The following is a 24866-nucleotide window of genomic DNA, read 5'->3' as shown; positions in this document are numbered from 1 at the left end:
CTGAGCGCTACGGTATCCTCAGCCTGTCAAATGTCGTCCTCGTCGTCTTTCTCCGTGTCAGCAGATGAGGATCTAGTATTTATTCAGACAACGAGAGGGATAGGTCGAGGGACAGCTCTTCGTGGCCGCGGTAGAGCTTTTAGAAGCCGACGAGGGAGAGGGCGAGCTACCGCGGCCGTAGCAGATGAAGCGGAGAGAGTGGAGGCGGGACTTCTGCTACAATTAAAGCGACGCTTGATTTGTTCTCTCGCGTTTGTCCTTACAGGCTCCGGTAGAAACATGGCGTCTCGCTGCTAACAGTGGCTATGCAACAGCGGCCCGCGACCATGTTATTTTTACATGACTTTTTAAAACACTGCGAAAATGAATCAAAAACTATGATACAGCGACTAGACAATGCAGGAGCACATAATATGTATAAAAAAGTGGATTTTGGGTTATATAAACCCATAAATACTACACAGTGTCCCTTTAAACCCCAAAAGGACATTTAGTGGGAAAAGTTAAATGTCCCCACTTGGACAAAATGTCCTCACTTTGTTGGTTTGAATACGTTTTGTGGTCCTCACAAAGACACCAAATACAAGAACACACACACACACACACACACACACAGAGAGAGAGACTCCTCCCACATTCAACACCTCCAACAGAAAGTCTCCTCCCACTTTAAAGCTCCCCGAGTTTCAGCCTGTGTCAGCGGACTGTTTCTGTCACACTCACCGGGAAACACGGCCGCGGGTTTCGGTTCGCTGTGAAAACAACGTCGGGGAAGAAGAAGAAGAAGAAGAAGAAGAAGAACTTTGGTGCAGACGGACACACGAAAACAAGCCCCGTCTCTGCGTTATATCACAGTGAAATGTGAGCCGCGAGTGTGCGGTGAAAAGTCGTGTTTTTTCCCATTGTAATGTCGACGGTTTAATGTAGTCCCTAAAACCAGAGAAGTCACACAGAAACATTTATTATTGCACGATGCAGCCGTAAACTGTACGAAGAGCTGAAGTGGACGTGGATTTTCAGACCAACACAGTCTTGACGAGATGGGAAACAGCACTCCTTAGACGACATGATGGGAAAATGGGAGTTAACAATGGTGAGTCTGATTTAATTCACTTCACTGAACTGTTGTTATATTTTTATGGGGTTTTTTTCCCCCACAGCAACAAACACAAAAATCACTGCCTGTATTGTAACACGTGTTTGGACCTGTTTGATTTAAAACTATGGGACTGTACCACTGTACAGAAGTTGTCTTTTGCACTTTAAATACTAGTTAAAGCCACAGTGTGTAACTTCGTGAGCTAAAACACTGCTAGTGTAGTTACACCCTCACCTCAGGTGAGTAAATTCCAACATTAGTGTCACTGTCTCACATTATTATTATGATTATAGTTAATAGTATGATTTTTTAAAAACATTAGTTTAAAGTTATTGCTATGTTGATGTTTTTGGACTGTTTTATTTTTTATTTTTTATATATATATGTGTGTGTATATGTATATGTGTACATATATATATGCATTTATGTGCGTATATATGTATGTATATATGCATATATTTGTATATATATATATGCATTTATGTGCGTATATGTGCATATATATGCGCATATGTGTATATAGGAATATATATATGTGTGTATATATGCATATATATGTAGATATGCATGTGCATATATATATGTATGTATATACAGTATATATGTTTATATGTATGTATATATGTGTATATATGCATATATGTGTTTATATGTGTATATGTGTATATATGCATATATATATGCGTATATGTGTATATATGCATATATGTGTGTGTATATATGCATATATGTGTATATATGTGTGTATATGCATACATGTGTATATATGCTTATATATGTATATATATATGCATATATGCATATATACACATATGTGTATATGTATATATATGCATATATACACATGTGTATATGTATATTTGTATATATGCATATATACACATATGTGTATATCTATATATGTGTGTATATATATGCATATATGTGTATATATACACATTTGTGTATGTGTATATATATGTGTGTGTGTGTACATATATAGATATAAACATGTTAACATAACGTGACAACATAATAACATAGCATTAGGTAAGGCTTAAAAGATAAACCAAAGTCCTTACCCTATCAAAAAGCAACAACAAATCAATAACAACAACAACAAAAAAATGTGCATATATCCCTGGCTGCTTTTTAAAGAGCTTACATTTTTTTAAAACCAGCATTGCATTGAAACATGCTTGTCAATAGTGGTTACCGATATCCGTGAGTAAAAAGAACATTGGTTTTCAGAGTCGTTGGTGCATGAGCTGTTTCATTTTTCAAAGCTTGTTTAGACAGTAGACCTATTTAGTAAATCATATGCTCCGCTGTGTGACTCAAAAGTAACATGTTCACACACGAGGAGCATAAACGGTTGCAAAAGGTCAAATCGATGACGATGCTTTTTTATGAAGTTTGACGTTATTGTTGGACTCGAGACTCGTCCTGATACGAGAGACGAATGATATGCAGATTTAATTCCATGTAAGTGGGAGTGATTTTTTGTTTTGTTTGCATTATATTTTCAGTGTGGAAAAAATAATAAGTCAAAGTGATGTGGTTTATACCAGAAAATATTTCACCAAACATCTAAAATGTAATTTGTGGTTGTTGCCTTTATGTGATCAATATATGTGAAATGCAATAACATTGAATACTGTGCTAGTGATACACTGCCTGTTTTTGTTGTTGTTGTTTTTTTAATTCAAATAACAAAAAAATAAAACCAGTTAAATGTTAAATGAATGTAAACATAATTCTAGTTAAAATTTCTTTGCCCACTAAATTTAAGGGACTATAAGGGCGTTACAGTGTGAATTGGGGATTTAAGTAGAAGTAAAAGTTCGCTAGTCTGTTTCATTGGGAGAAAATGGTAAATTGTAGTTAAAGCCAAATGTATACTTTGCTTGTTGATATTGTCATAGCGGTAAATATTATAAATTACCAACTACATCGTAGTCGGTTGTTTTCTGTAGAACAGAGCGTCAGCGGTGCTTCGTACCACCACTACATCACTGACTCGGAACATCAGGACACGAGGCACGATTTCCCATCTGAGGGACAAAAGGGTGTCTGTGATTTTTGTTAACGCTTACAAACATCACACACATGTATAACAAGTTTTACAGGAAGGCATAAAAGAAGATGCAAATTAAATAATGTTCATTGTAGGTCCATGGTTTTTACACAATGACCTCAAAAACACTTGTTTCTTCCATCTCTGACAGCTGCAGGTATTATATATTTCACCCACACTAAGAATAAAAAGTAGGTTTTGTTTTTGACTGTATTGTGCAGGTAAAGAAACACACTCAAAACCAAATTACTGCAAATAATATTAATCGATTTGGTGGCAATTTGCAAAATAGAAACCCAGCACGATAGCACGTTGCTCCCTTTGCCGAGGCCTTTGTGACACAGCTGCCGTCTCATTATACAACTCTGCATAATCTTGTTCTCAAACAGAACGAGGTGCCCAGTATTTGCATTCAATCGTCATCCTCGCTCCTCTTGTGCACATCTCGTCGAGTGCTGTTGAGCGTTCGGGAGGAGCTACGGCTAACGCGCTCGCTGAGATCAAACACGATCTGCCCGGCGCCCACGAATGTATCATGGAACACGGCGTGTTTGAATTACAACCACTGGGTGCTGAGCTAGCATTCACTGGCTGATGCAAACTGGAGCATTTGTGACATTTTGGATTTTGTTTTGCTTTTGATGCGCTGACTAAATAATCCTATTTTGTCCATAAACATTGTTAAAAAAAAAAAAAATTCTGGGAACTGGTGAGAACATGCTGAAGCCAGCATATGAACCTGATAATTATGACTGTTGCACACTCGCCTGTTTGTGCAGCCATTACAGCGATGATGGTGGCTGTGAGTACATGTAAATATTACGTAGTTCTTGCGGTTCATATGAGACCGGTGTGCGTCTCGGTGGTGTTGTGTCACTTGTGTGCGTGTTTGTGTGTTGCTTCGCTTGCCTATTTGACCATGGAGGGTTCCTGCTATTTTTAACCCCCTCGCTGCTCGACCTCTGACCTTTATGTTGTGACCAGCAACACTGCGCAGGATTTGCATTTGTGTGTTTTAGTTTCAAGACACAAGCTGGACTTGGGAAACCCTTAAACCCTTTTAATTTCTACCTATCTCCAGAATCCAGTGCAGGAGTGGGGTGAGGAGTTTGAGGATGGCGCCGTGTACCGGGTCACGCTGCGCCGAGAGCCTGCGCCGCCTGCTGCGCAAACCAGCGTCGCGAATCCGTCCTGCGCGTTTGTCCAGTACCGGACCTGCAAGGTGCGGCGCCTGAAGGCCGCCACCCTGGACCTGCTGGTGAATCATCTCCTTGACCCCAACTACCAGGAGCAGGACTACAGCAAGATCTTCCTCTCCACATACAGAACGTTTACCAGCACCTCCAAGCTCATAGAGCTGCTCTTTCACAGGTACCGCTGTTTGTTGTCCATTTTTTTTTCAGCAAATATTAACAAAATCTACCTGCTAGCAAATCTAGGGCTGCAACCTAAATGTATTCGTTCAATTCTGATCTAGCACGGCCTGTTTAGAGCAGGGATCATTGTTCCACACGGACCGTTTTAGCAGACGCACACCGCACGTCCGGATTTTTGCTGGCGCGATGGCAAAAACGGAGAGCGACAGTCTAGAAAAGGTAGAAAATGTCCAAAGTGTGCGACCATTTCACGCTTAAACAAGAAGCCAACAAGGTGCAGTGTAACCACTGTAAACTACAACTGGCGTACAACAACAGCACGTCCTCAATGATTCGGCATGTGAGCCCAAAACATCCAGATGCTAACGCTTCCGGCACACGCTAACGTAAACCCAATGTTTACGTTAGCTGATTTAATGTGGCTTAGGCTACTAGGGCTGCAGCTATCGAATATTTTTGTAATCAAGTATTCTACCGATTGTTCCTCAATTAATCGAGTAATCAGTTTTAAAAAAAAAAAATAAAAAAAAATATATATATAAAATAAAAATATATTATAATATTTAATAGCTGCAGCCCTAAGCAAATCCAAAGTTTTTGTACCGATGGCCTTTAAAATCTCGAGCTCTTGTTCATGCAAAGTCACCATGTTGCGTCAGAGGTTTTTATTCTTTTTTTTTATACATTGTTACCCTGACAAAGCAATCCTGTCCTCGCTCGGCTTTGATGTAATAATAGTAATAATAGTAATAATAATAAGTGCCTAGCAGGTGCTCATTATGTGGAACCTTTCAATAACAACACTGAGTGGTTTTAGGCTGCGGCTGGCAGGGTTAGCGTAGCTGCAGGCCAGGGAAAAATAATAATTAAACAACTTAACGGCTTAAAGTGAAGCGCTATGCCAGGTACACTGTGACAGTTTTGAAAAGTCATATTCCTGACCTCCTGTTTTTTATTATTGTTACAGAGAAAGTGCTGCCTCAGACCTGGACAACAGTGAATGCTATAGAAGGTAAAGTCGATTACTCAACAAAAACGTTTGTCAGTCACGCAGCTCTTTGCCCTGAGCTCGCGTCGTGTCAGATGAGCTCGGCCTGATACGCTTGTTTTGTACATGACAGAAAACCCGAGACAATCTCTTGATCTTTGTGGCCCAGTTCAGATCTGATTTACATCTGGCCGTCAATCACGTGTTTCCTGGTTGCATCTCCTGTTAGCACAGGTGTCACATGGCTGTCAATGTGTTTGTGTCAAACATGTTTTACGATACGCTGAAAGGTTATTAAGGAAATATTGAACAATAATGCCTAAAAATCCTGCTTATTCTGCCTGTAATCAACTTTACTTGACTTGAGCCCTTAAAGGGATAGTTCGGAATTTTAGACAAAAGACCTATCTTCCAACTCCGCCGGTGTGATGGAGACGTTTTCAAGAAATTTAATTCAGTTCTTCTAGTTGCCGTGTTCGCTGGTGCTATGGCTAGCGCAAGTCAATGGTACACGCTAGCATGGCATTAGAAACACTCATACCGACTCCACAGTGCACCCGAGGCAAATCAATTGTAACGGCAGACTATCGATGTACATCTGTGTTGATAGAATAATATTTGAAACAAAACTAACGTCGCATCGCATGAATTTTTGAGCGGAATCAGTCCGCCGCTGCCATAGCCTAACAGGAAGTATGACGCGCTGCTGCTGCTGAGACATAAATCCTTCAAATTGCAAGGTTGGTTTTAATTCAAACATTCTATCAACACAGATATGTACATCGATAGTCTGCCGTTACAATTGATTTGCCTCGGGTGCACTGTGGAGTTGGTATGAGTGTTTCTAATGCCATGCTAGCAGGTTACATTGACTTGCGCTAGCCATAGCACCAGCAAACTCGGCAACTAGAAGAACTGAATGAAATTTCTTGAAAATGTCTCCAGACGTCTCCATCACACCGGCTGAGTTGGAAAATAGGTCTTATGTCCAAAATTCCGAACTATCCCTTTAACCGGTTCATCTCTTTGCTGCCTCCCCCAGCCCTTTATTGGTCTTCGTCCAGATGTGGTTGGACGAGTATAATGAGGACTTCAGGGATCCTCCCATGCACCTGGCGCTCAGGCTGCTGCTGGATCACCTGCGGATCAGCTCCGCGGTGTACGACAACATGCGCAGCCAACCCAACTTCTGCTCGTTGGCCGGGCAGGCCGAGGAGCTGCTGAAGAAGTTCCAGAGCAAAGGTGATCCTCCACATCTCGAGGCCCTTGTTTACATGCCGTAACATGTCAATATGAAGAGTTCTTGACTCCTGCTGCTCCGTGTGTTTGTTCAGAAGCTGAGACAAATGTCAGGTTTTCCCTGGGAGACCTGGAACAAGACGAGGACAGATCTGGTGACGAGGATTTCGGATTTGAAAACGCTGTCGATTCAGGTGGCGTAATGGATTTCTCCACTGCAGCCATCGCGGAACAGCTCACCCGTCTAGATTCTGTACGTGGAAACAGAGATTTGGCCGTTTTACATTGTTGGTTTGAGGCTAATGATAATGTTTTTCCAATGTGTTCCAGGCTCTGTTTGTCAAAGTGGTGCCTTATCAGTGCCTGGGCTGTGTGTGGTCACAGAGAGACAAAAAGGAGAACATGTCTCCCACCATCAGGGCCACCATTGCCCAGTTTAACGCCGTCACCAACCTGGTCATCATGTCCCTGCTCTGCCAACCTGCAGACCCAACCTCCAGTCCCACTTCCTCCTGCCGGCCTCAAACCAGTCCAGCTCAAAGAGCTCGCATCATTGAAACGTGGATCAGAGTCGCACAGGTCAGTCAAAAAAGCCGAAGTCGACACAAAACATGATTACTTTGCTATCTGATGTGAAGTAAATAAATCCATATATTTTCTTCTGCAGGAATGTCGTAGTTTGAAGAACTTTTCCTCTCTCAAGGCAATCCTGTCGGCCCTTCAGTCCAACGCTGTTTATAGGCTGAGAAAGACCTGGACCGTGGTGAGCAGGTGAGTTTGAGTTTTAGTCCTTTCTCAGGTCTGTTTTTGCCTGTGTTTATATTCTTATTGTCCATAAATGACAGCGTTGACCCTTCATCTAGTGCAATTCAGTCAGCAAACGTCTTGCTTTTGTATGACCCATATTACAATGTCAAGGACAGGTGAAGACTAACCCTGTATTTGTCTTCTTTATCATGATTGTGTTAATTATTTAAGGATTTAACATCGTAGCAAACACATTGACCTGATTTTTTTTTTCCCTTTCTTTGTGTTTGTAGAGATAGCATGGCCACATTTAATAACCTCTGCGAGACCTTCCCCGATGAGAACTGTGTTCTCACCAACAGAGAGCTCCTGGGAGAGGTGAGAAGAAAAACAAAAAACAATATCCTTCATTTACCTAATTGTTTACAGTGTACAGAGTAAAAAAAAAAAACACTTCAAACTAGTGAAGTTATGTACATTCTTAATAATTCAACTCAAACATTTGCAATTATAGTTTGTCTATCTGTCCACCAGTTAATAAGCCTCTTAAACATAATTTTTCTTGGTAATGGTTCATATACAACAAAATGTTAATAGTAGTGCTGGGCACTAGGTTAACACACGCCGCGTTTCCATGAGGACTGACCCGAAAAAGACGTATGTGATTATGTTATGTTTACGTGCCGCGACACTGGAGTCCTGGCACCGTTTACCAGTTAGCTCCGTTAGCTGCGTTAGCTCCTTTAGCCGCGTTAGCGCGCCTACAGTCAAACTGGAGCGGTCTGTTTATTAAACGAATAGAGCAGCGCCACAAATAACCAGCGTACCTGTCTACTGTGTATGTGTGCCTCTGTTTTTAAAGTTTAGCGTTACTTTAGAGACTCATTTTAACAATCCGGAGTCACGTAAACATGACGTCGCGCGCGTCTTTTTCCGGTCAGTCGTCGTGGAACCGTGCCGTGCGATAACGTTGACGCCGCTATTGCTATTGAACCCGTCAGTAATCTGGAATGAAGTCTAATTAAATCATTAATGCAGCCACCTTTTCAAATGGAGTTTGGAAATGATTGTCCTCCTGTACATGGATTTTCACGGTCGATTATTAAAATAATAATTCATTTTCATGTTTCCAGTTAATATTGACGCCGGTGTTAATGGGAAACCAGAGGCACTGAGCACACTGTGTACCCGCTTTCATTCAGTGCAGTCCTTAAGGCAACTGCGTCAGAGACGCCTTGTGTCTGGTTACAGTGAAAGGAGTCTTAAGTCAATAGCTGAGTTCACTGGTACTCTCTGTACACAACAACAGAACAACTCAAAAAAGAAGTTCAAAGACAGTCTTCCCCACCACTCTGTTGTGTTGTTCTGCTCCTTTTCACTTTCCATTGTCGTTGAACTCGGTGCCTAACCTTTATGAAGTCAGCTTTTATCTATGTAAAGGCATTCAATCATACGTGTGTGTGTGTGTGTGTGAGGGTGTTTCCTAACACACATAACACACACACACACACACACACACGCACAAAGGCTTGAAAGACATGGATGTGTTTGTCCTCCCTGTGTCACAGGATAACATTAAAGCAGGATAACCAAGTTAATGTGTAATCGACCTTGAAGAAGTTGCTTTACAGGCAACTTTTCAAGCCACCATGCACATTGCACATATTTGAGTACATGCAAAAATCACCTTCGCTTTTTGTCGTTTTTCATGCATGTACACTACCGTTCAAAAGTTTGGGGTCACCTATACAATTTTTTAGTGTTTTCCAGTAAAAGTCACACTTTCATTCATCAAAAGAGTTGCAATATGAATAGAAAACATAGTCAAAACATTGACAAGATTAGAAATAATGATTTTTATTCAAAATAATAATTCTGCCCTTTAGTCAAAGAACCAGCAAAACTGTTTTCAGCTGTGCTTACATCATTGCACAAGAGTTTTCAAGAGTTTTCTTATCATCCAATAGCCTTCTAACACCATTAGCAAACACAATGTACCATTAGAACACTGGAAATGTACATATTCCATTAAAAACCAATTTCGGAATTTTAACTTCAAACTGCTTTTTTGCACTACTTTTTAAGCTTTTAACTACTTTTAACCCTATCTATCTATCTATCTATCTATCTATCTATCTATCTATCTATCTATCTATCTATCTATCTATCTATCTATCTATCTATCTATCTATCTATCTATCTATCTATCTATCTATTTATCTATCTATCTATCTAAAAATTAGATGTTTGCATCTGTTTGTAGTCGTTTACCACATAAACAATATATAGAGTGTATTTCTGATAAATGCAATATTATATTCATTGAAAAAAAGAGCTTTTTCTTCAAATATAAGGACATTTCCAAGTGACCCCAGACTTTTGAACGGTAGTGTGTCCTCCTCCTATAGCCTTGACCTGACTGTCGCTCTGTCTGACCCCTCTATGACAGGACGGAGGCCAGGCGACTGTGGATAACATTTCTCCAAAGATATCCAAGCGGTGTCCGATCCCCAGACAGATGGTAAGCTCTATGTCTGGATGAGAAATTAGACGCTTTGAAACAACATGGATTTGAAGCCCAGTGGGTCTAGCTCAACCATAAAAATGTTGAGCATCAAAGTTTCTCTTCTAGCCACACTGAATGTCATCCCTTTTCATATTGTGCAACCGTGAATCCCACAAGAAAGCCGATTACCCTCAGTGTGGGTGGAGTATCTGTCTCTGGCTCGGTTAAGACCCAAACTTATCTTTAGCTCCGAGAGAGTTTCAAATAGCCCCACATCACCAGGGTTATAGGATGGTAATAATAGACTAGACTGGATTGGTTTATGAGTCATCGGCACATTCTCCCGGGCTGTAACATTAACCCACAGTGCTGCAAAGTGGGCCGCGCGCTATGCGAACGTCGCCAATGCTGGATTTCTAAAGACGCCAAATGAACAGATCCAGTGACGGTGACACATATCACTGCAAGTGTGTTTATACTAGTGTGTTGTTTCCCTGCAGAGCACCTCCAGCGGCGTGGTCCCTTACCTGGGGACGTATCTGACCGTGCTCACCATGTTGGACACTGCGCTGCCGGACTGCGTGCAGGTACTAAAGTGTCACTTGAGTCAGCATCATCTTGGTGTAATGTTTGACGCTCAGTGGTCAAAGTATCAACTGTTGCAGTGACACATCTCAAAATATTATAATCTCAGGCATATATAGTAGTACTCTATTAACTCCCCACCTGCTAAAATACGCATACACAGAAAAAGTACTGTGCAACTTAGGTTTTAGGTCGAATTACCGATGTGAAGCAGCTCTAGTTGAAGTAATGATTGACCTCGGATTAAACACAGACTAGAAATAACTCTGTGTTGTAGTGTTATTGGACCTCGCAGCTGGAGTTTAAACTTCTTAATCTGGTTCTCATCATTTTAGATCACAACAGGTTCATTACATCTAGAGGTCCCACAAGGGTCAAGCCTGGGCCCGTTTGTGTTTTAATCATTATTTGTTATTGGGCCAAAAACAAAGAGCAATGACTATAAATAACATTTCACAGATTATCAAAAGAGCAGGTCAGAGACCTGGGTGTCGTTGGTTTATTTTTCTGGAACTGCATGCAAAGTATTTATATCAAACATATAGTTTTGCCTCTGTAGGACAGTAAATCGTCTCTGTCAGCACTATCGCTTACAGCCTAACTCCAAAACAAGAACAAGAACAGGGAGACCTCTTTGTAGATTGGATAATTAAAAAAATTATAACTGTTGATTATGGCGTTCAAGGAAGTTGTAGAAATTGTTGTTTTGACTAAAAACTATTAAATGACAGTCTTTTATTTGTCAATTATAAGTCATTTCAGCAGAGACTTGTGTACAATATTACTATATTATAATTTTGTGTTTTTCATTTATTGATGCTGTTAATTATTGATATTATATATACACAAACATACATGTACGATCTCCTCTGTTGACAGGGTGGGCTCATAAACCTTGAGAAGAGGCGGAGGGTGAGTGATAACCTTTTGTGACATCCTTTTCCACATCTGTCAGAAACAAAGTGCAAAAAGATGTTTTATATAATGTCAAGTGTGTTGCTGAGTGTCTACACTGTACCTTTATAGGGTACTCCCTAAAAGGGAGTGGCACTGATGTACAGAACATCCTGAAAACCACATGTCATTTATTGGGTTTTTAAATGGATAACATGGAAAACACTCGACTACAAATTCACTTCTGGCAGCTTTTGTCACAGCTATGAATAACAGAAATCAGGACACCTTTTGCCGTCTGTTAACTGACGTCTCTCTCTCTCTATCTCTTTTTCCGAAAGGAGTTTGAGGTTCTGTCACAGATCCGTGTGCTGCAGACGTCCTGTTCGCTCTACAACCTGCCACATCATCCCAGAATTGCTGCATGGCTGCAGGGATACAAGCTGCTCACAGACCAGGAGAGGTGAGATTGGGGGGGGACTTAATAAAACGTTGCATAATGTAGTAGTTATACTGTCAAAACGTTCTGTTTCACTTTATATATGGCATCCAGTCAGTAAATCATGTCATGTTATCAGTTGAAGAATGGATCCATAGCTGTCACAGATGGAGCATTGTCATAAACATGTTGTCGTTTAACATTTATTATCCAAAAATCCGGTAGTGATGCAGCTTATTGAGCATGCAGTTCATCTTCACTGTATCTACTTCTATTAAAACTATTGTGTGCAACGTTAAAATCTAAGCAAATGTCTTTTACAAATCAAATGAGTTCACACAAACAATACTTAAAATAAAGCTTATCAGGTCTGCATGACACTCTCTGTGTGTTTCTCAGTGTATCAGTGCTGAGATCTCGTGTTCTGTGACATTCCTGCACCACACACAGGAAGAGATAGCAGCTTTGTGAGATAACTGCAAACAGGTTGTAGTGCGGACTGAAAACAAAAAGAAGCGCTTGTGAGAACTGTTCAGAAGTGAATTCTACTGCTCCAAACCACCTGGTTTTTCCTATAAATGCTATAAATTGTCTCCTCCCGCCCCTGTGCTGCTGCTGTATACACACAAACGCTGATGTAGTATTGCTTGACAGAGCCCAGTTTTCAGATGTCAAAGCGGACAAATAATGTTGCTTAATCGCTTCTCAAATAGAAGCGGAATGATAACATCATCAACAAAGAAATGACCAAAGTCACGCACTGCAGCTTTAAATTTCAATATGTTATTTTTGCTACCATATTTAGCCACTTAGCTTTTGCTAACAACAATGCCAAAGTCAAGTTCAGAAGGAACCAAATGTTTGACTTTCTGTCTCTTTGATCTTCACTGACTTGACGTGTGTCTGTGTGTGTATTTGAACCAGATGAAATTAAATTTTTCCACGCTATAGCCCCCAACAGATTTTCATTGTTTATGTGTATGTGTGTGTGTGTTTATGCTACAGCTATGAGCTGTCGAGACAGCTGGAACCTCCAGTGGACCTGTCCTCGCCAACGCTCTGGAACCACCGCACGCTAACTAAAAAACTCTCTAGGTGAGTGCTGTGCTCTGGTCTGCTTTATGTCTGAATTATGTAAACACAACACAACACTGGAGGCACAGTTGGTATAAAACAGTCTTTTTTTGGACTAATTATTATTTTGGGTTTACAAAGTGGAGTCTATTTGTCTGTAAGCAAGACTTCTGTGACACACACTCAAGTTTAATCTCTGTCCTCAGCCTCCTGACACCTGTCACTGATGGATCTAAGAAAGTTCCCGCTGACCAGATCAGCGTCTCCTCCTCTGGATCCAGTGGGTCTGAGATGGACGATCTCTCTTCTCCAAACTCGGCCTGCTCCATCAGGCTGCAGGTAAACCGCTGTGTGTGTGTGTGTGTGTGTGGTTTACGTCTTCTGTGTTCTCTCTAATTGTCTCTTTGTCCTTTTATGGCGCTAAGAGTGGTGTCTTTTGTTGAATCCCTCGTCTGAAACGGTCTCTGTGCCGAGCACAACATCCACTGTTTACGCTTCGAAAACAATCGCCCCATTTTTAAGCATTTCAACCGAGAGGTTCTTTTTAAGTGGGGATGCTGCTTAAATTGCTAACAATTTTAAAACTTGTCTTTTTACCATTTAAATAAATGTAATCCCTACTCGTGCTTGTATATGGGGACAAGAGAAGTCTGGCTGAATGGTGTAGTTGAGCTTCAACTGCAGCTCGACATAACTGTGCATGGAAAAGTACTGACAGCTGCACGAGTGGCTCAATAGCTTAGTTGTTGTATGTAGAACAATCAATATCAGAAACAATACAAATGCTTTGACCGTACTCTCAGTGGCGCTCATCACTGCTCCTTTTGTTGCCTCTCCCTCTTGTTTTCTCTACAGTGCTTTCACAGCTCGTGCAACAATGTGTGCGAGTCCTCCTCCTCCTCCTCCTTCTCGTCCTCCTCTTCGTCGTCCTCCCCTTGCTCCTCTGCGGCGTCCTCTCCAGAATGCCCGACTCCATCCAGCGCCTCCTCCTCTGACCGCCCTCCGTGTTTGCCGCAAGGTGGCGCTCGGGCAAAGCCTCTGGCCTCTCACAAGCGCTCAGTGTCCATGACCTCCCTGCCGATGTATAACCGTCAGGCGGCTGACTCGTGCATCGTCAGGGTGAGCGTCGACCTGACGCAGAACAACGGCAACATGTACAAAAGCATCCTGGTGAGTGTCGGCTCAAGAATCAAACATTTCAGCTCTTAAACGTGGAACCTATTTGATGACGTTAAAGTACAACAGCAGCAGCAGAAAGATAATCACATGAGAAGGTGATGACAAGGCGACAATAAAGGGCGATAAAAACACACTTTATAACATACACCAACATGTTTAAGCTGTTGGATGGGTGGTGCAACAAAACATCAAACCATAACTTAATCAGAGTTTGCAGTTTCCTTAGTCTTTGACATATCATGGTCATTTTTATAAATAGATGTCTTACATTTACCCCCTTTTAAAGTGTCTGATGGCGCTTTTCCACCACAGAGTACCAGCACAACTCAACTCTACTTGTTTTTTTGCTTTTCCATTAGTGATACTACCTTGTACCTGGTTCTTTTTTTTACCTGAGCTGATACTAAAATGTGACGTCGACAGACTGCTGGGCCGTTAATCGGTCAGAGAGTGTCTTCACTGAAAGAGTCATGAGCGCGACGTCCGACACAAGAATGAAACCGAACCATGGCGAACTATAGATCAGTTAAAAATACTTTAAAAAAAAACCTGCGTTAATCTTCAACATTTAGAAAAGAAGATTTCTAAAATTGTAATATTTAATGGAGGAGTCTGGTGTCAGAGTGCATCCTTAAAAACTAGGTTAACACGTTTCCATGACGTAACGCCTTAAAAAAAGTCACACATACGCGGTACACTGGTTATTTGTAGCGCTGCTCTTTTCGTTTCATAAATAAACTGCTCCAGTTCGGCACGCTAACGACGCTAAACGAGCTAACGGAGCTAACGGATCTAACGGAGCTAACTGGTAAACGGTGCCTGGACTCCGGTGTCACGGCATGTAAACATGATGTCACGCGCGTCTTTTTACCGGTAAGTTGTCATTGAAACGCGCCATGCATTAACGTTGGCGCCGTTAGGTGCTGATATAAACGGTTGCGGTTGCATACCTGCTAGCTAGTTTGAATGAGTCTCTTTGAATGACACACATGCTGTGCTTGGGTTGATCCCCCAACTATCGCCTATATTTATAGTGATTTCGGTCTTAAATTTCATTCAAAGTGGCGCTAAAAAAAGTCATAAATTTCACTACAAGTCACTCGTTTAAAACAACGTTTCATGCAGCAGTGCTGTGATGACGCCGCTCCCATAATGAGGAGGTACTGTATAGTGGGAAAAGTGCCATTAGTTAATCGCAGAGATCTCTCTTTCTTATGCAAGCAAACCAAAAAACAAACTTCCTGTGTGTTTAGCTGGGTTTCACAGCACTTTATTATGAGTGTTTGTCTTTCACAGTTAACCAGCCAGGACAAAACTGCTCATGTGATTCAGAGGGCACTGGAAAAACACCACCTGGAGCACATGGACTGGCAGGAGTTCACCCTGACACAGGTCATCTCCCGTGAAAGAGGTCAGGACACAACATATTCAACCATGTAAAGAAAATAAAAGAAGAAGAAAAATATGTATTTTGACACTTTACTTTTTTCTCTTTTCAGAGCTGCTGATCCCGGACAAAGCGAACGTCTTTTATGCCATGTCCACTGCGGCAAACTTCGACTTTGTTCTGCGGCAGTTCCCTAAAGGCCAGAAGAAACCACTCAGGGCCACGTCGAGCCTGGGGAGATACACGAAGTAGCACAAGGAGCGAATGGGAATGTTCCTGTAAAGTCTTAATTTTTAAAATACTTTTTTTTACATGACTGACTGAAGAAGATGATGATGCAAAAGCACTTTATGAAGAGGAATGAAGCAGAAGCTAAAACACATCTGGATTGGAGTTGCTTTGATTTCCTTTTAATGGAATAAACTTGTTATTAATCATAGTATTAAACAAAAAAAATGAAAAAAAAAAATCCTTGAACTCCAGCCCGAGAGTTTGCTGCCAGATGTCACTTACAATAACAGCTGTGTGAAGACACATGTGGAGAATGCACTCCACACACACACCAGTGACCTATTTTTCCTGGGACGTTTGGGAAATGACTGGCCCTTTTTTTTTTATACAGCTGGATGCCATTAATAAAACAAGTGTGGAAAAGGGAATGTGGGTCAGACGCTGCTGTGTGAGGGATATGCACAGTCGCTAATGAACTCCTGCGGGCTGTGCAGCAGGGCGTCAGACACTTGAGATGAGATTCCCCCGCTGATGCTACTGCTGCTGCTGCTGCTGCAGGAACAGGTGGAGACTCTCTCTCACTGGAGATCACAGCCATTCCTTGAGCGTTTTAAGCCCAGCACTCACTGGTGTCACTTGACATTCATCGTGTGTGTGTGTGTGTGTCACAGCTCTGACTGGAAAGTTGGCATTCTTGAACCAACAGCAGCAACTTTGATGGACGCGTGATGCAAATCACATTAGACGAGAAAAAGAGTTGCGCACGCGTGTGTGTGCTTTTGGTGTTCGTGCAACAAGTTGTAGACTTTTTAAGAGTTGTGATTTTTGTAATATTATGTAATTATTTTTCACTTTGGTTCCTCTGTGGTTCACTTGAAATGTGACTTTGTTTGATTTGACACTTTGTGATGATGACTCACTAGACTTTAACTTTGTGTTCTGATTTATTTGAACTTCCTTTTCAAATTTTATTTTGAAATTACTTTTGTTTAATTTGATGACATTTTAAAGATGGGAGATGTTTTCTGATCAACACTGATCTTATTTAAATGTGTTTTTTTTTTAACTTAATTTTATTTAACAATGTTGTGATATCATATTTCCATCGTTCAGGGAGCGGGAAAGAAGAGTTATGTAACCCCCACACTTTTACTTCTCCTGATATTGTGCAATAACCCTCCCCCCCCCCCATGGCAACTTAAACTTGAACGGATAAAATATCTTGGCTTATAAAAGAAAATGGCATATTGCTCATGTTTTTAATAAATGTCACGGTTGTAAAACGAATTGTAAAATGAATAAACTCACTGGAAAAGAGGCAATATTTTAAATGAATGGATGAAATGAACTTTTACCCTTTCTAATAAACATCTGTTCTTGTTTATCTGCTTTTGCAGCCTGTTGTCATATATAAAGTCTTGGCATTTTTACACTATCTTTAATAATAAATCATTTTTATAGTGTAAGAACATGTTTTTTTCAGCTGTATACCCTATAGATATATAGATATGGCTGTGTGAAAAAACCTCAAACGAATGCAGCTACATAAAATAAACAAAACCGTAAATTATTATAAAAGAACATAGGGCACCATCTTGTGGAAGTGGAAGATATGGAATTATGTGAGTGATCTCCAGAGGTGGAAAGTAATGAATTACACTTACTCACGTTTCTGCAAATGGATAGTTTTTGTGTACTTGTACCTAAAGTAATTTTGAAAGTACTGTACTTTACACTGTTTTAAATTAAATCCATTAGATTTGTGTCCCCCTTGTCCATTTTACACGACCAAAGAAATAACCCCAACCTGTTATAAAAAGTAACGTTTACTCTGAGTAAATTTTAAACAAGTTACTTTTTTTAAAACTTTAACTTGAGTGCATTTTTAGTAAGTAAAATATGATGAAAATATATTTTTTAATTTTACTTGAGTAGAATATTTCAGTTCTCTGGGGAAAACATCCTGAGGTAAAGACTTGTGAATACAATGATTATTTATTTTAATTTAGCAGAATTGTCTTATTTTGGAGGTGCTGTGTCTGTTTTTCATTTATTTGTAACAAAACAGTGAATACAAATAATTACTAAACAACCAAATAAATAAATAAATAAATAAATAAATCCTTCAGTGGTCACTTACTTCCGGTTGTTTTTAGGTGGAGTGAAGCAAATCAAATCTGCGCAGGTGCGACGAATCATGCTAATGAGCAACATGGCGCAGGAAGCTGTCACACTAGCTTAGAGCTAACTATGCTAACAAGATAACTCTGTGCAGGAGCAGAACAGTAGAGACTCAAAGAACTAAATTGTTTGTTTTATTGTTTTTATGAAGGAAACGTATATTGTAAACAAAGAAACACTTTGAACAACATTGAAGGACACTTCTTCGTCTTCTTCCGAGTGTGATTCAATGGAGAAGAAGGAAGCTAACGGATTTACGAGCCCTGCATCTGGAGCAGCTCCAGCCGTCACGTCGTCACAATGATGTCATACACGAGGTAAATAAATACTCTTTGTAGTTGTCAGAAAATGTTGTAATGGCTCTAATGATTTTCTCAAACTAAAATGTTTACTGAAGTCAAGTGTAAAAGTAAAACAAACCAAAAACATTTATTTTTTAAGGCAATCGGGCTTGGGCGTCGTGACGTCATTACGTGGCCGCCATGTTGGAAGCGTCCTTTACGCACTGTTTATAGACGGACTCCCTCTTAAAGTCTTAATTTGATTAATTTGGCGTTACTATCTCAACCATGGTAAACCGTTGCTGCATTGTGGGCTGTAACAGCAACACATACGGGAATCCATTGAACAGTGTCCGTGTTTTTACATTGCTACTGCAACCATAACTCCTGCACTTTATTAGTCTATTTACTTGCACTATAACTTAATCAGAGTTTATACTTGCACTTATAAAAAAATAGACCTCGATATAAATTAACAAGAGAAAAGTAGACGTAATAAGTTTTTAAAAGTTGTTGAAAAATGTTTTGTTATTGGAGTTTTTACATTTATTACAGGAGTCATCCCATGTTTGCACCAATACAGACAACATATCAGACTGCACACAAACAATAAAACTAAGTCATTATAAATAGATAAATAAATATTTAAGTATCCATTGCCAAAGTTTTACTTATGATAAAGTTGTGTTCAGGACACGGCATACTTTTACTGTACAGTATTCAACTTAAATGTCCCACAAATGTCACTTTGACATTTTGTCTAAACCTAACCTTAAAACATTGGGAGACTTTTAACTTGAAATGTCTCTATAACTGTAAAGTAAAATCTCTGATATCCAGTCAACTAGTAAATAGCAATGTGCTGAGCACTACTTTATCAGTTTTTTGAAACATATAGCTGAGGATTTTCATTATTTTTCCTGAAAAATAGTCAAACTACCACCACTAGATGGCACTACAGAGCTACAGTTGACCACAATGTCAGGTGGGATGGATGTATGTACATGGAGATGCCACTCGGGTGCAGCAGTAAGTCACTGTGTGTGTGTGTGTTTGGATTCTTTGCTTAAAAAAACAGTATGTGCATGTTTTGTTTTTGACAGCATAACAGACTGTTGCATAACTTAAAAATAACCCAAAACAAAACCCTGATGTCCTCATTTGCTTGACACACATATTTGATTGTTTTCATGATCAATTAATCAATAAGTTTTTTTCATCCTTTCCTAGCATGCATAAATGGATTTGTTCACAAATCAATCGACTGTCATAGTAGACAGGCATATTATTCCAGATCATTTTTTTTTACTCCCGAGGACAATTTGATGAATTCTATTAATCGGGGGGGCTCCCATCGCCCATTTGTTTTGCACAATGCTGTTTCACCACCCCAGGTGCTACCCTGCAGTATTGGCTATCTTCCCTGTCAGATGTGGGCTTGTGTGGGCCTTTTCAACAGCGCCATTTGGAAAGCAATGAATTAAAATACAAAATTACAAATAACATAATTAACCTTTTGTCTGGTTATAAAGGATAAGAAGGCATGCAAAGTGTATTATGTATGTAGATCATATATGTAAAATTGAAATTACAAAACTCTTTCCCCCCTCAAATTTGGCTTTTGAGGCTTCCAGGGGGTCTTGACTGTTAATCTAGCCCCCCCTAGACCCCCCTGTATTTTGCACAGTGATTTTAAATATTATATTGAACCCTTGTTCTATTGATATTGAAAGAACATTATGTATTGTTATTGAATGACTGTCCATGAATGGTGATCGTCGTATAGTCTATAAGGAACTGCTGTACCTGCAGCTGCTCTTTGTCTCACCTGATCAGAGGATTTTGGTCAGGAAGGACAGAATTAATAGAGCATCTGTTCTCTGCTGAGCACTGCTGACCTGGTCTATTCACTGTGTGTGTATGTGTGTGTGTGTACTTGGCTTAGCAGAGAGATCCGTGTTTGGCATCATTCCATGAGGACTTGCCTCACTGTGTGTGTGGAGGTGGATGCATAGGTCAGCACTCCTGGAGGAGAAACAGGACACTGCCCCCCCCCACCCCCCCTTCATCTAATACTTCCTCATGTATAATGTATACTCGATGATGTCCGGCTGTGTGAAGTGCGATGCCGCCAAGGAAGTGCACATTATGTCAATGCTGCCCTTGGACATGCGAGAACTCCCCCCACACCCCCCAAAAAAAATCTTCTTCTCTGCCTTTTTAGAGCGAGTGCTCTTCAGACCACAGGAGCCACTCAAGGTCTTTATCAGGGTGGAGGAAATCACTACAGCAGGTCTGTGTACTGAAGACTGATGAGGCGCAGAGTTTAGCTGTCAATACAATGGATGGTCTTCTCCACTTCTGTTGACCCCCGGTGTGTTTGAGGAAGTCAGGGGTGTTTCTGGTCTGTGGCTGCGTACTTTCTTAAAGTCATGTGGCCTGTTGTTGTTGTTCTTGATAATGCAGGAAGGCCACTTAGTGATACAGCGGCGGACTTCGCTGCCCCACATTGGATTTTATCCAGTGTTGTAATATAACAAATACTACTATATTTTAGTACAAAATTCACATATCTGTACTTTACTTAATTTATATTTCTAGCAACTTTTACTCTGCATTTCCTTTTTAAATTATCTTAGTTACTCTTTACTACCAAATAAAATCAAAAGAAGAAGAGTTGGTGTTATGGTCTGTATTTATACAGAGCTTTTCTAGTCTTGATGAGCTGCTTACACTACAGTTTTTATCCATTCACATGTCTTTCATAGCCCATTCACATGCTGCAACATGGGGTTTAGTGTCTCGCTCAAAAACACATACAAACTAGCATAACCAGGAATTGAACCCACAATCTCAATCCTTACTCTTCCAATTTGTAAAACTTTTACTTGTAATTTAAGTACATTTTATATCATAAAATTATAAAAAAGTGACATCAAGTATCCTTTTAGGTACTTTTATACAAGACCTGGTTTTTTGCGTCTTCCTCCCACAATCCATAAAGTTGCAGATAATCTTAATTGGACTCTATATAGGTGTGAATGTGAGAGTGAATGGTGGTTCATCAGTCTATGTTCACCCTGTGATGACCTGCCGCCCTGTCCAGGTGGAGGAAGTGGTAGAAAATAAATGAATAATTAAAGAGCCATGATTGAGAGCAACTTAAGCACAGAACAGAAGTAGAGCACAGCACATAAGAGCCAGCTTATCTGTAAAGGACTCAGCTGTCCACCTCCATTTGAAGGACAAGGGACAGTGTTCAGTGAAGACAAAACTGTCACTCAACAGAAGGAGGTGGTCTACGATACCAACTCTCAGGCACCTACAATGCTGTCCTCTGCTCTCTTTTTTACAAAGCATCAACACTCACTCACTCAAACACACACACACACACGACAACAAAAGTGAACTTCAACACTCGCACAATAGCAGGCGATATCTCTCATGTGACGCCTCCTTCTTGACTCGGGTGAAGCTAACAACCTGAAACTAGGTCAGAGGGTGAACGACCTACATTGTGTAACTAACGACTCTCTTGACAAGAGTACAATCTACAGAGAATATACCTGGATTTTTCCACCAGTGAGTCGGCACTGAAAAAATCATCTTTGATTGTAGTCGAGTAGAGACTTATTCAGAGACTCTTTCAGCTCACAAACGAGGGAAAAGAGGCATGGAAACGACTGCTTGTGTGTGCATATGGTGCGTGTGTGTGTGTTGAGGTCAGTGAGTTATCGCCATGTTTTCACAGTTTACACAGAAGTCACACATGTCTGTAACAAAGGCAGCTGAAAGTCGTCATGTGCCGGGCTCTGCACGCTGATAAACAACCTTGTTCCTCTCTCAGAACAGGAGGCAGCTTGGCTTTGGCTTTGCTTTGGTTTTGGGTGTAAATTGCTCTCATAAACATTTACCATGTTGTCTGTTTCTATGCCATATGTGCACACTCACACGCACACACAGTGAATGTGCATGCCAGGCTAAATATGAGTCCCTGCTTCCCCACGTACGCGCTCATGTATGCGTAATTACATGGCCCTACGTATGGATATTTTGTGCCCACACGACTTATTCATAGCTTTCCGCTCACACCTCTGATTGTGTCAGGGTTACGCTCTTGAATCTAACCCACAGTTGCGTTGCTCTTATTTTTAGAAGATTTTAATCACATCCTCTTAAAAATATATATCATTATAATGTGGTTCATGCATTTCTTGTTAGAGTTATGTTTTAATGGGACATTGTAATAACACTTTAAATCAAGCTGCTGTTGCATTATGTGCAACTTAAAGTTACTTTTTCTTTTCTTTGTGCAGAAGCTGAAGTCATTCTGAGTTGGAGTGAAATCAAAATATGTGAGGTTTCAGAAACACAGATACATATTTTATGGAACAAATGGCAAATAGTTGTTCAACATAAGGTTCCACAGGGATCTGTGGGATCTTAATAAGTGAGAAAGTGCCTTTTTGATGGTAGTTATTAATGAGAATTATTGAAAAACAGTACAGTGCACTGACCAGAGCTCAGAGGTCTGTTTGTGTTCAGCTAAGATCTGATATCCTGCTCTTATTGTGAAACTGGAAACTTCCATTCAGGTCGGTTAGTTTTATTGCGATGCCTGTTCTTTGTCACATTCTCGATAAGAAAAAATGCACATGGATTACAGTAAACGTAATCAGTAATCTGATGCAACGTTTATTCATTTATGATGGTGTTCTTTTGCACGTGAGTGGTTTCTTTCTTTCAAGGACTGTGGGCACCTTCAAATCTGCAATGCTTAAATGGAGGACAGTAGCTCAGTAGTAGTCTTTCAACTCGAAGGTTGTGGATTTTGATTCCCGGCTGCTGTATGAAAGTGTGAGAGAATGGTGAAAAGTGTAGTGTAAGGCAGCTTTTCAGTGGTAGTCAAGACTGGAAAAGACTATAAATACAATTTAAAGGGGATATATGTACAATTAGCATTTAAAACCGGTGGTTGCCACAGAAATTAGAGCTTACACACAAAAAACATAACTATTCTACAGTTTGTTTTAACACTAGTTTATTTCTGTGCGCCAGCAAAAGGCAGAGATTGAAAGTGGAAGTGTATGTGTTTCCAAGAAGCAGCAGCAGCAGCAGCAGCAGCAGAAGAGTGATCACATGATGAGTGCAGAGATAAACAACAGTGATGGATTATAAAGACATTACAAATACTGAATGGGTCGCTCGCATGTCGGGGTGTGGAGTGAGTGAGTGACCGCTCTGGCCTTAGAGAGAGAGAGAGAGAGAGAGGCCACCAGTAATTTATGTCAGAATGTAGAAAATGTAGACCACACCCTGAAGGCTTCATGTAAATGAAACAATGTGTAGCTGAAGGTGTACCTCTTGTTGTTGCCAGTAGGTGGTGAAAATGATAGCCTGCTCCCTTGATATTCCGCAAACTAGTGCTGGACACGTTAACGGATGTGGCATCGGAGACCAGGCACTGTTTTACCCGTTAGCTCTGTGAGCTCCTTTAGTGCCCTTACCACTCCTACAGCGCTGCAGATAACCAGCGCACCTGTGTACTGCGTTTGTGCCTCTGTTTTTAAAGTTTAGCGTTACTTTAGAGACTCATTCGCGCCATGCGCTAACGTGCGTTAACGTTGACACCATTAGTGCCGTTAATGCGCCCAGCACTACTGTAAATATACATTTAAGTTACGACAACAGTGGTTCCAGCTGTAACCTGGCATCTGTCTTGGTGGAAGCCCTGCTGCGTGGCTAGTGGGAACACGAAATGTGTAAATATGTTTTGAGGCTAGAATTCCTGCTAAATTGATCGCTATCGCCCTAAAAATCGGATTGCAGTTTTCGCAGAGCCTGATGAGAAATTTGGTGAGGTTTTTTTTGCATCATGATGATGAAAGAAAATAATAAAAGGGCCTTCTCACCAGTTGGTTCTCATGTCCTTAATTCGAGTAATGAAACTGAGCCGTACCAGCATTTGTCTTATTTAGCTGTGTCACACTTTGCTTGAGTAACTCTGTTTATTGGTCAGGTGGTGCAATAGACCAGGACATACATCTTATAGTTTGTCATCTGCAAATGAAAATGAAAAATGAACTGAATTAACGGTCTGTACTTTTATGAGTGAAGCCATTATTTCCTTCATCTTGTTGTGACATAGTCATTTTATGACTTAATACAATACAGCTCTTAGATAATGTATGTCATGTGCTATTGCTGTACATGTTTTTTTATGACATTGCTCAGTTATTAATCAAATGCAGTGACAGGGAGAGAGACGCGTTTCCTCGCCATGATTTTCTTCATTCACATGGACAACCGCAGTGTCTTTCCCATACAGTGTCCTTGTGTGTGTTATTGTGTGCCGTGTAAGTGTTTTTTCTGAGTGTGTATTGTGATTGTGTCTATTTTTAGACGCATCACCTTCACGGATGGATTTGTGCGTTTGTGTACGTGAATGGGGATGTGTGGCTCGTGACGCTCACCTCCACCAGTGTGAGTCACACGGTGATGTAAAACGGGCTCCAGCGGCTCACACGCTCGGCCCCAGCACACGGATCTCAGACAAACACACTCCCTGCCTTCAAGTGCTCTCCTCTACCCCCTTCATCTCCCT

At 40.6% G+C, this 24866-nt stretch overlaps 1 protein-coding gene across 2 annotated transcripts; it reads left to right on the top strand.

The window, feature by feature from the left end:
* The first annotated feature begins 725 nt into the window (after positions 1-725).
* On the top strand, positions 726-17173 carry LOC310932623 (ral guanine nucleotide dissociation stimulator-like 1). Of its 2 annotated transcripts, none has more exons than XM_083895950.1 (17): positions 726-1093; positions 4237-4526; positions 5499-5543; positions 6562-6761; positions 6857-7011; positions 7089-7337; positions 7426-7529; positions 7799-7883; positions 9955-10026; positions 10512-10598; positions 11476-11508; positions 11832-11953; positions 12935-13024; positions 13210-13342; positions 13859-14173; positions 15479-15593; positions 15682-17173. In XM_083895950.1, exons 1-17 carry the CDS (start codon positions 1067-1069, stop codon positions 15819-15821), a joined length of 2262 nt encoding a protein of 753 aa, XP_083752076.1. In that variant the 5' UTR covers positions 726-1066; the 3' UTR covers positions 15822-17173. The 2 variants fall into 2 exon arrangements, with proteins under 2 accessions (XP_083752076.1, XP_083752075.1); XM_083895949.1 differs by having other exon boundaries at positions 6854-7011.
* The last annotated feature ends 7693 nt before the right edge of the window (positions 17174-24866 follow it).

This window comes from Microchirus variegatus, assembly GCF_963457635.1.
Source record: "Microchirus variegatus genome assembly, chromosome: 10".
In the NCBI taxonomy this organism is placed as follows: Eukaryota; Metazoa; Chordata; class Actinopteri; order Pleuronectiformes; family Soleidae; genus Microchirus; species Microchirus variegatus.
This window is presented reverse-complemented; position numbering and strand designations above follow the sequence as displayed.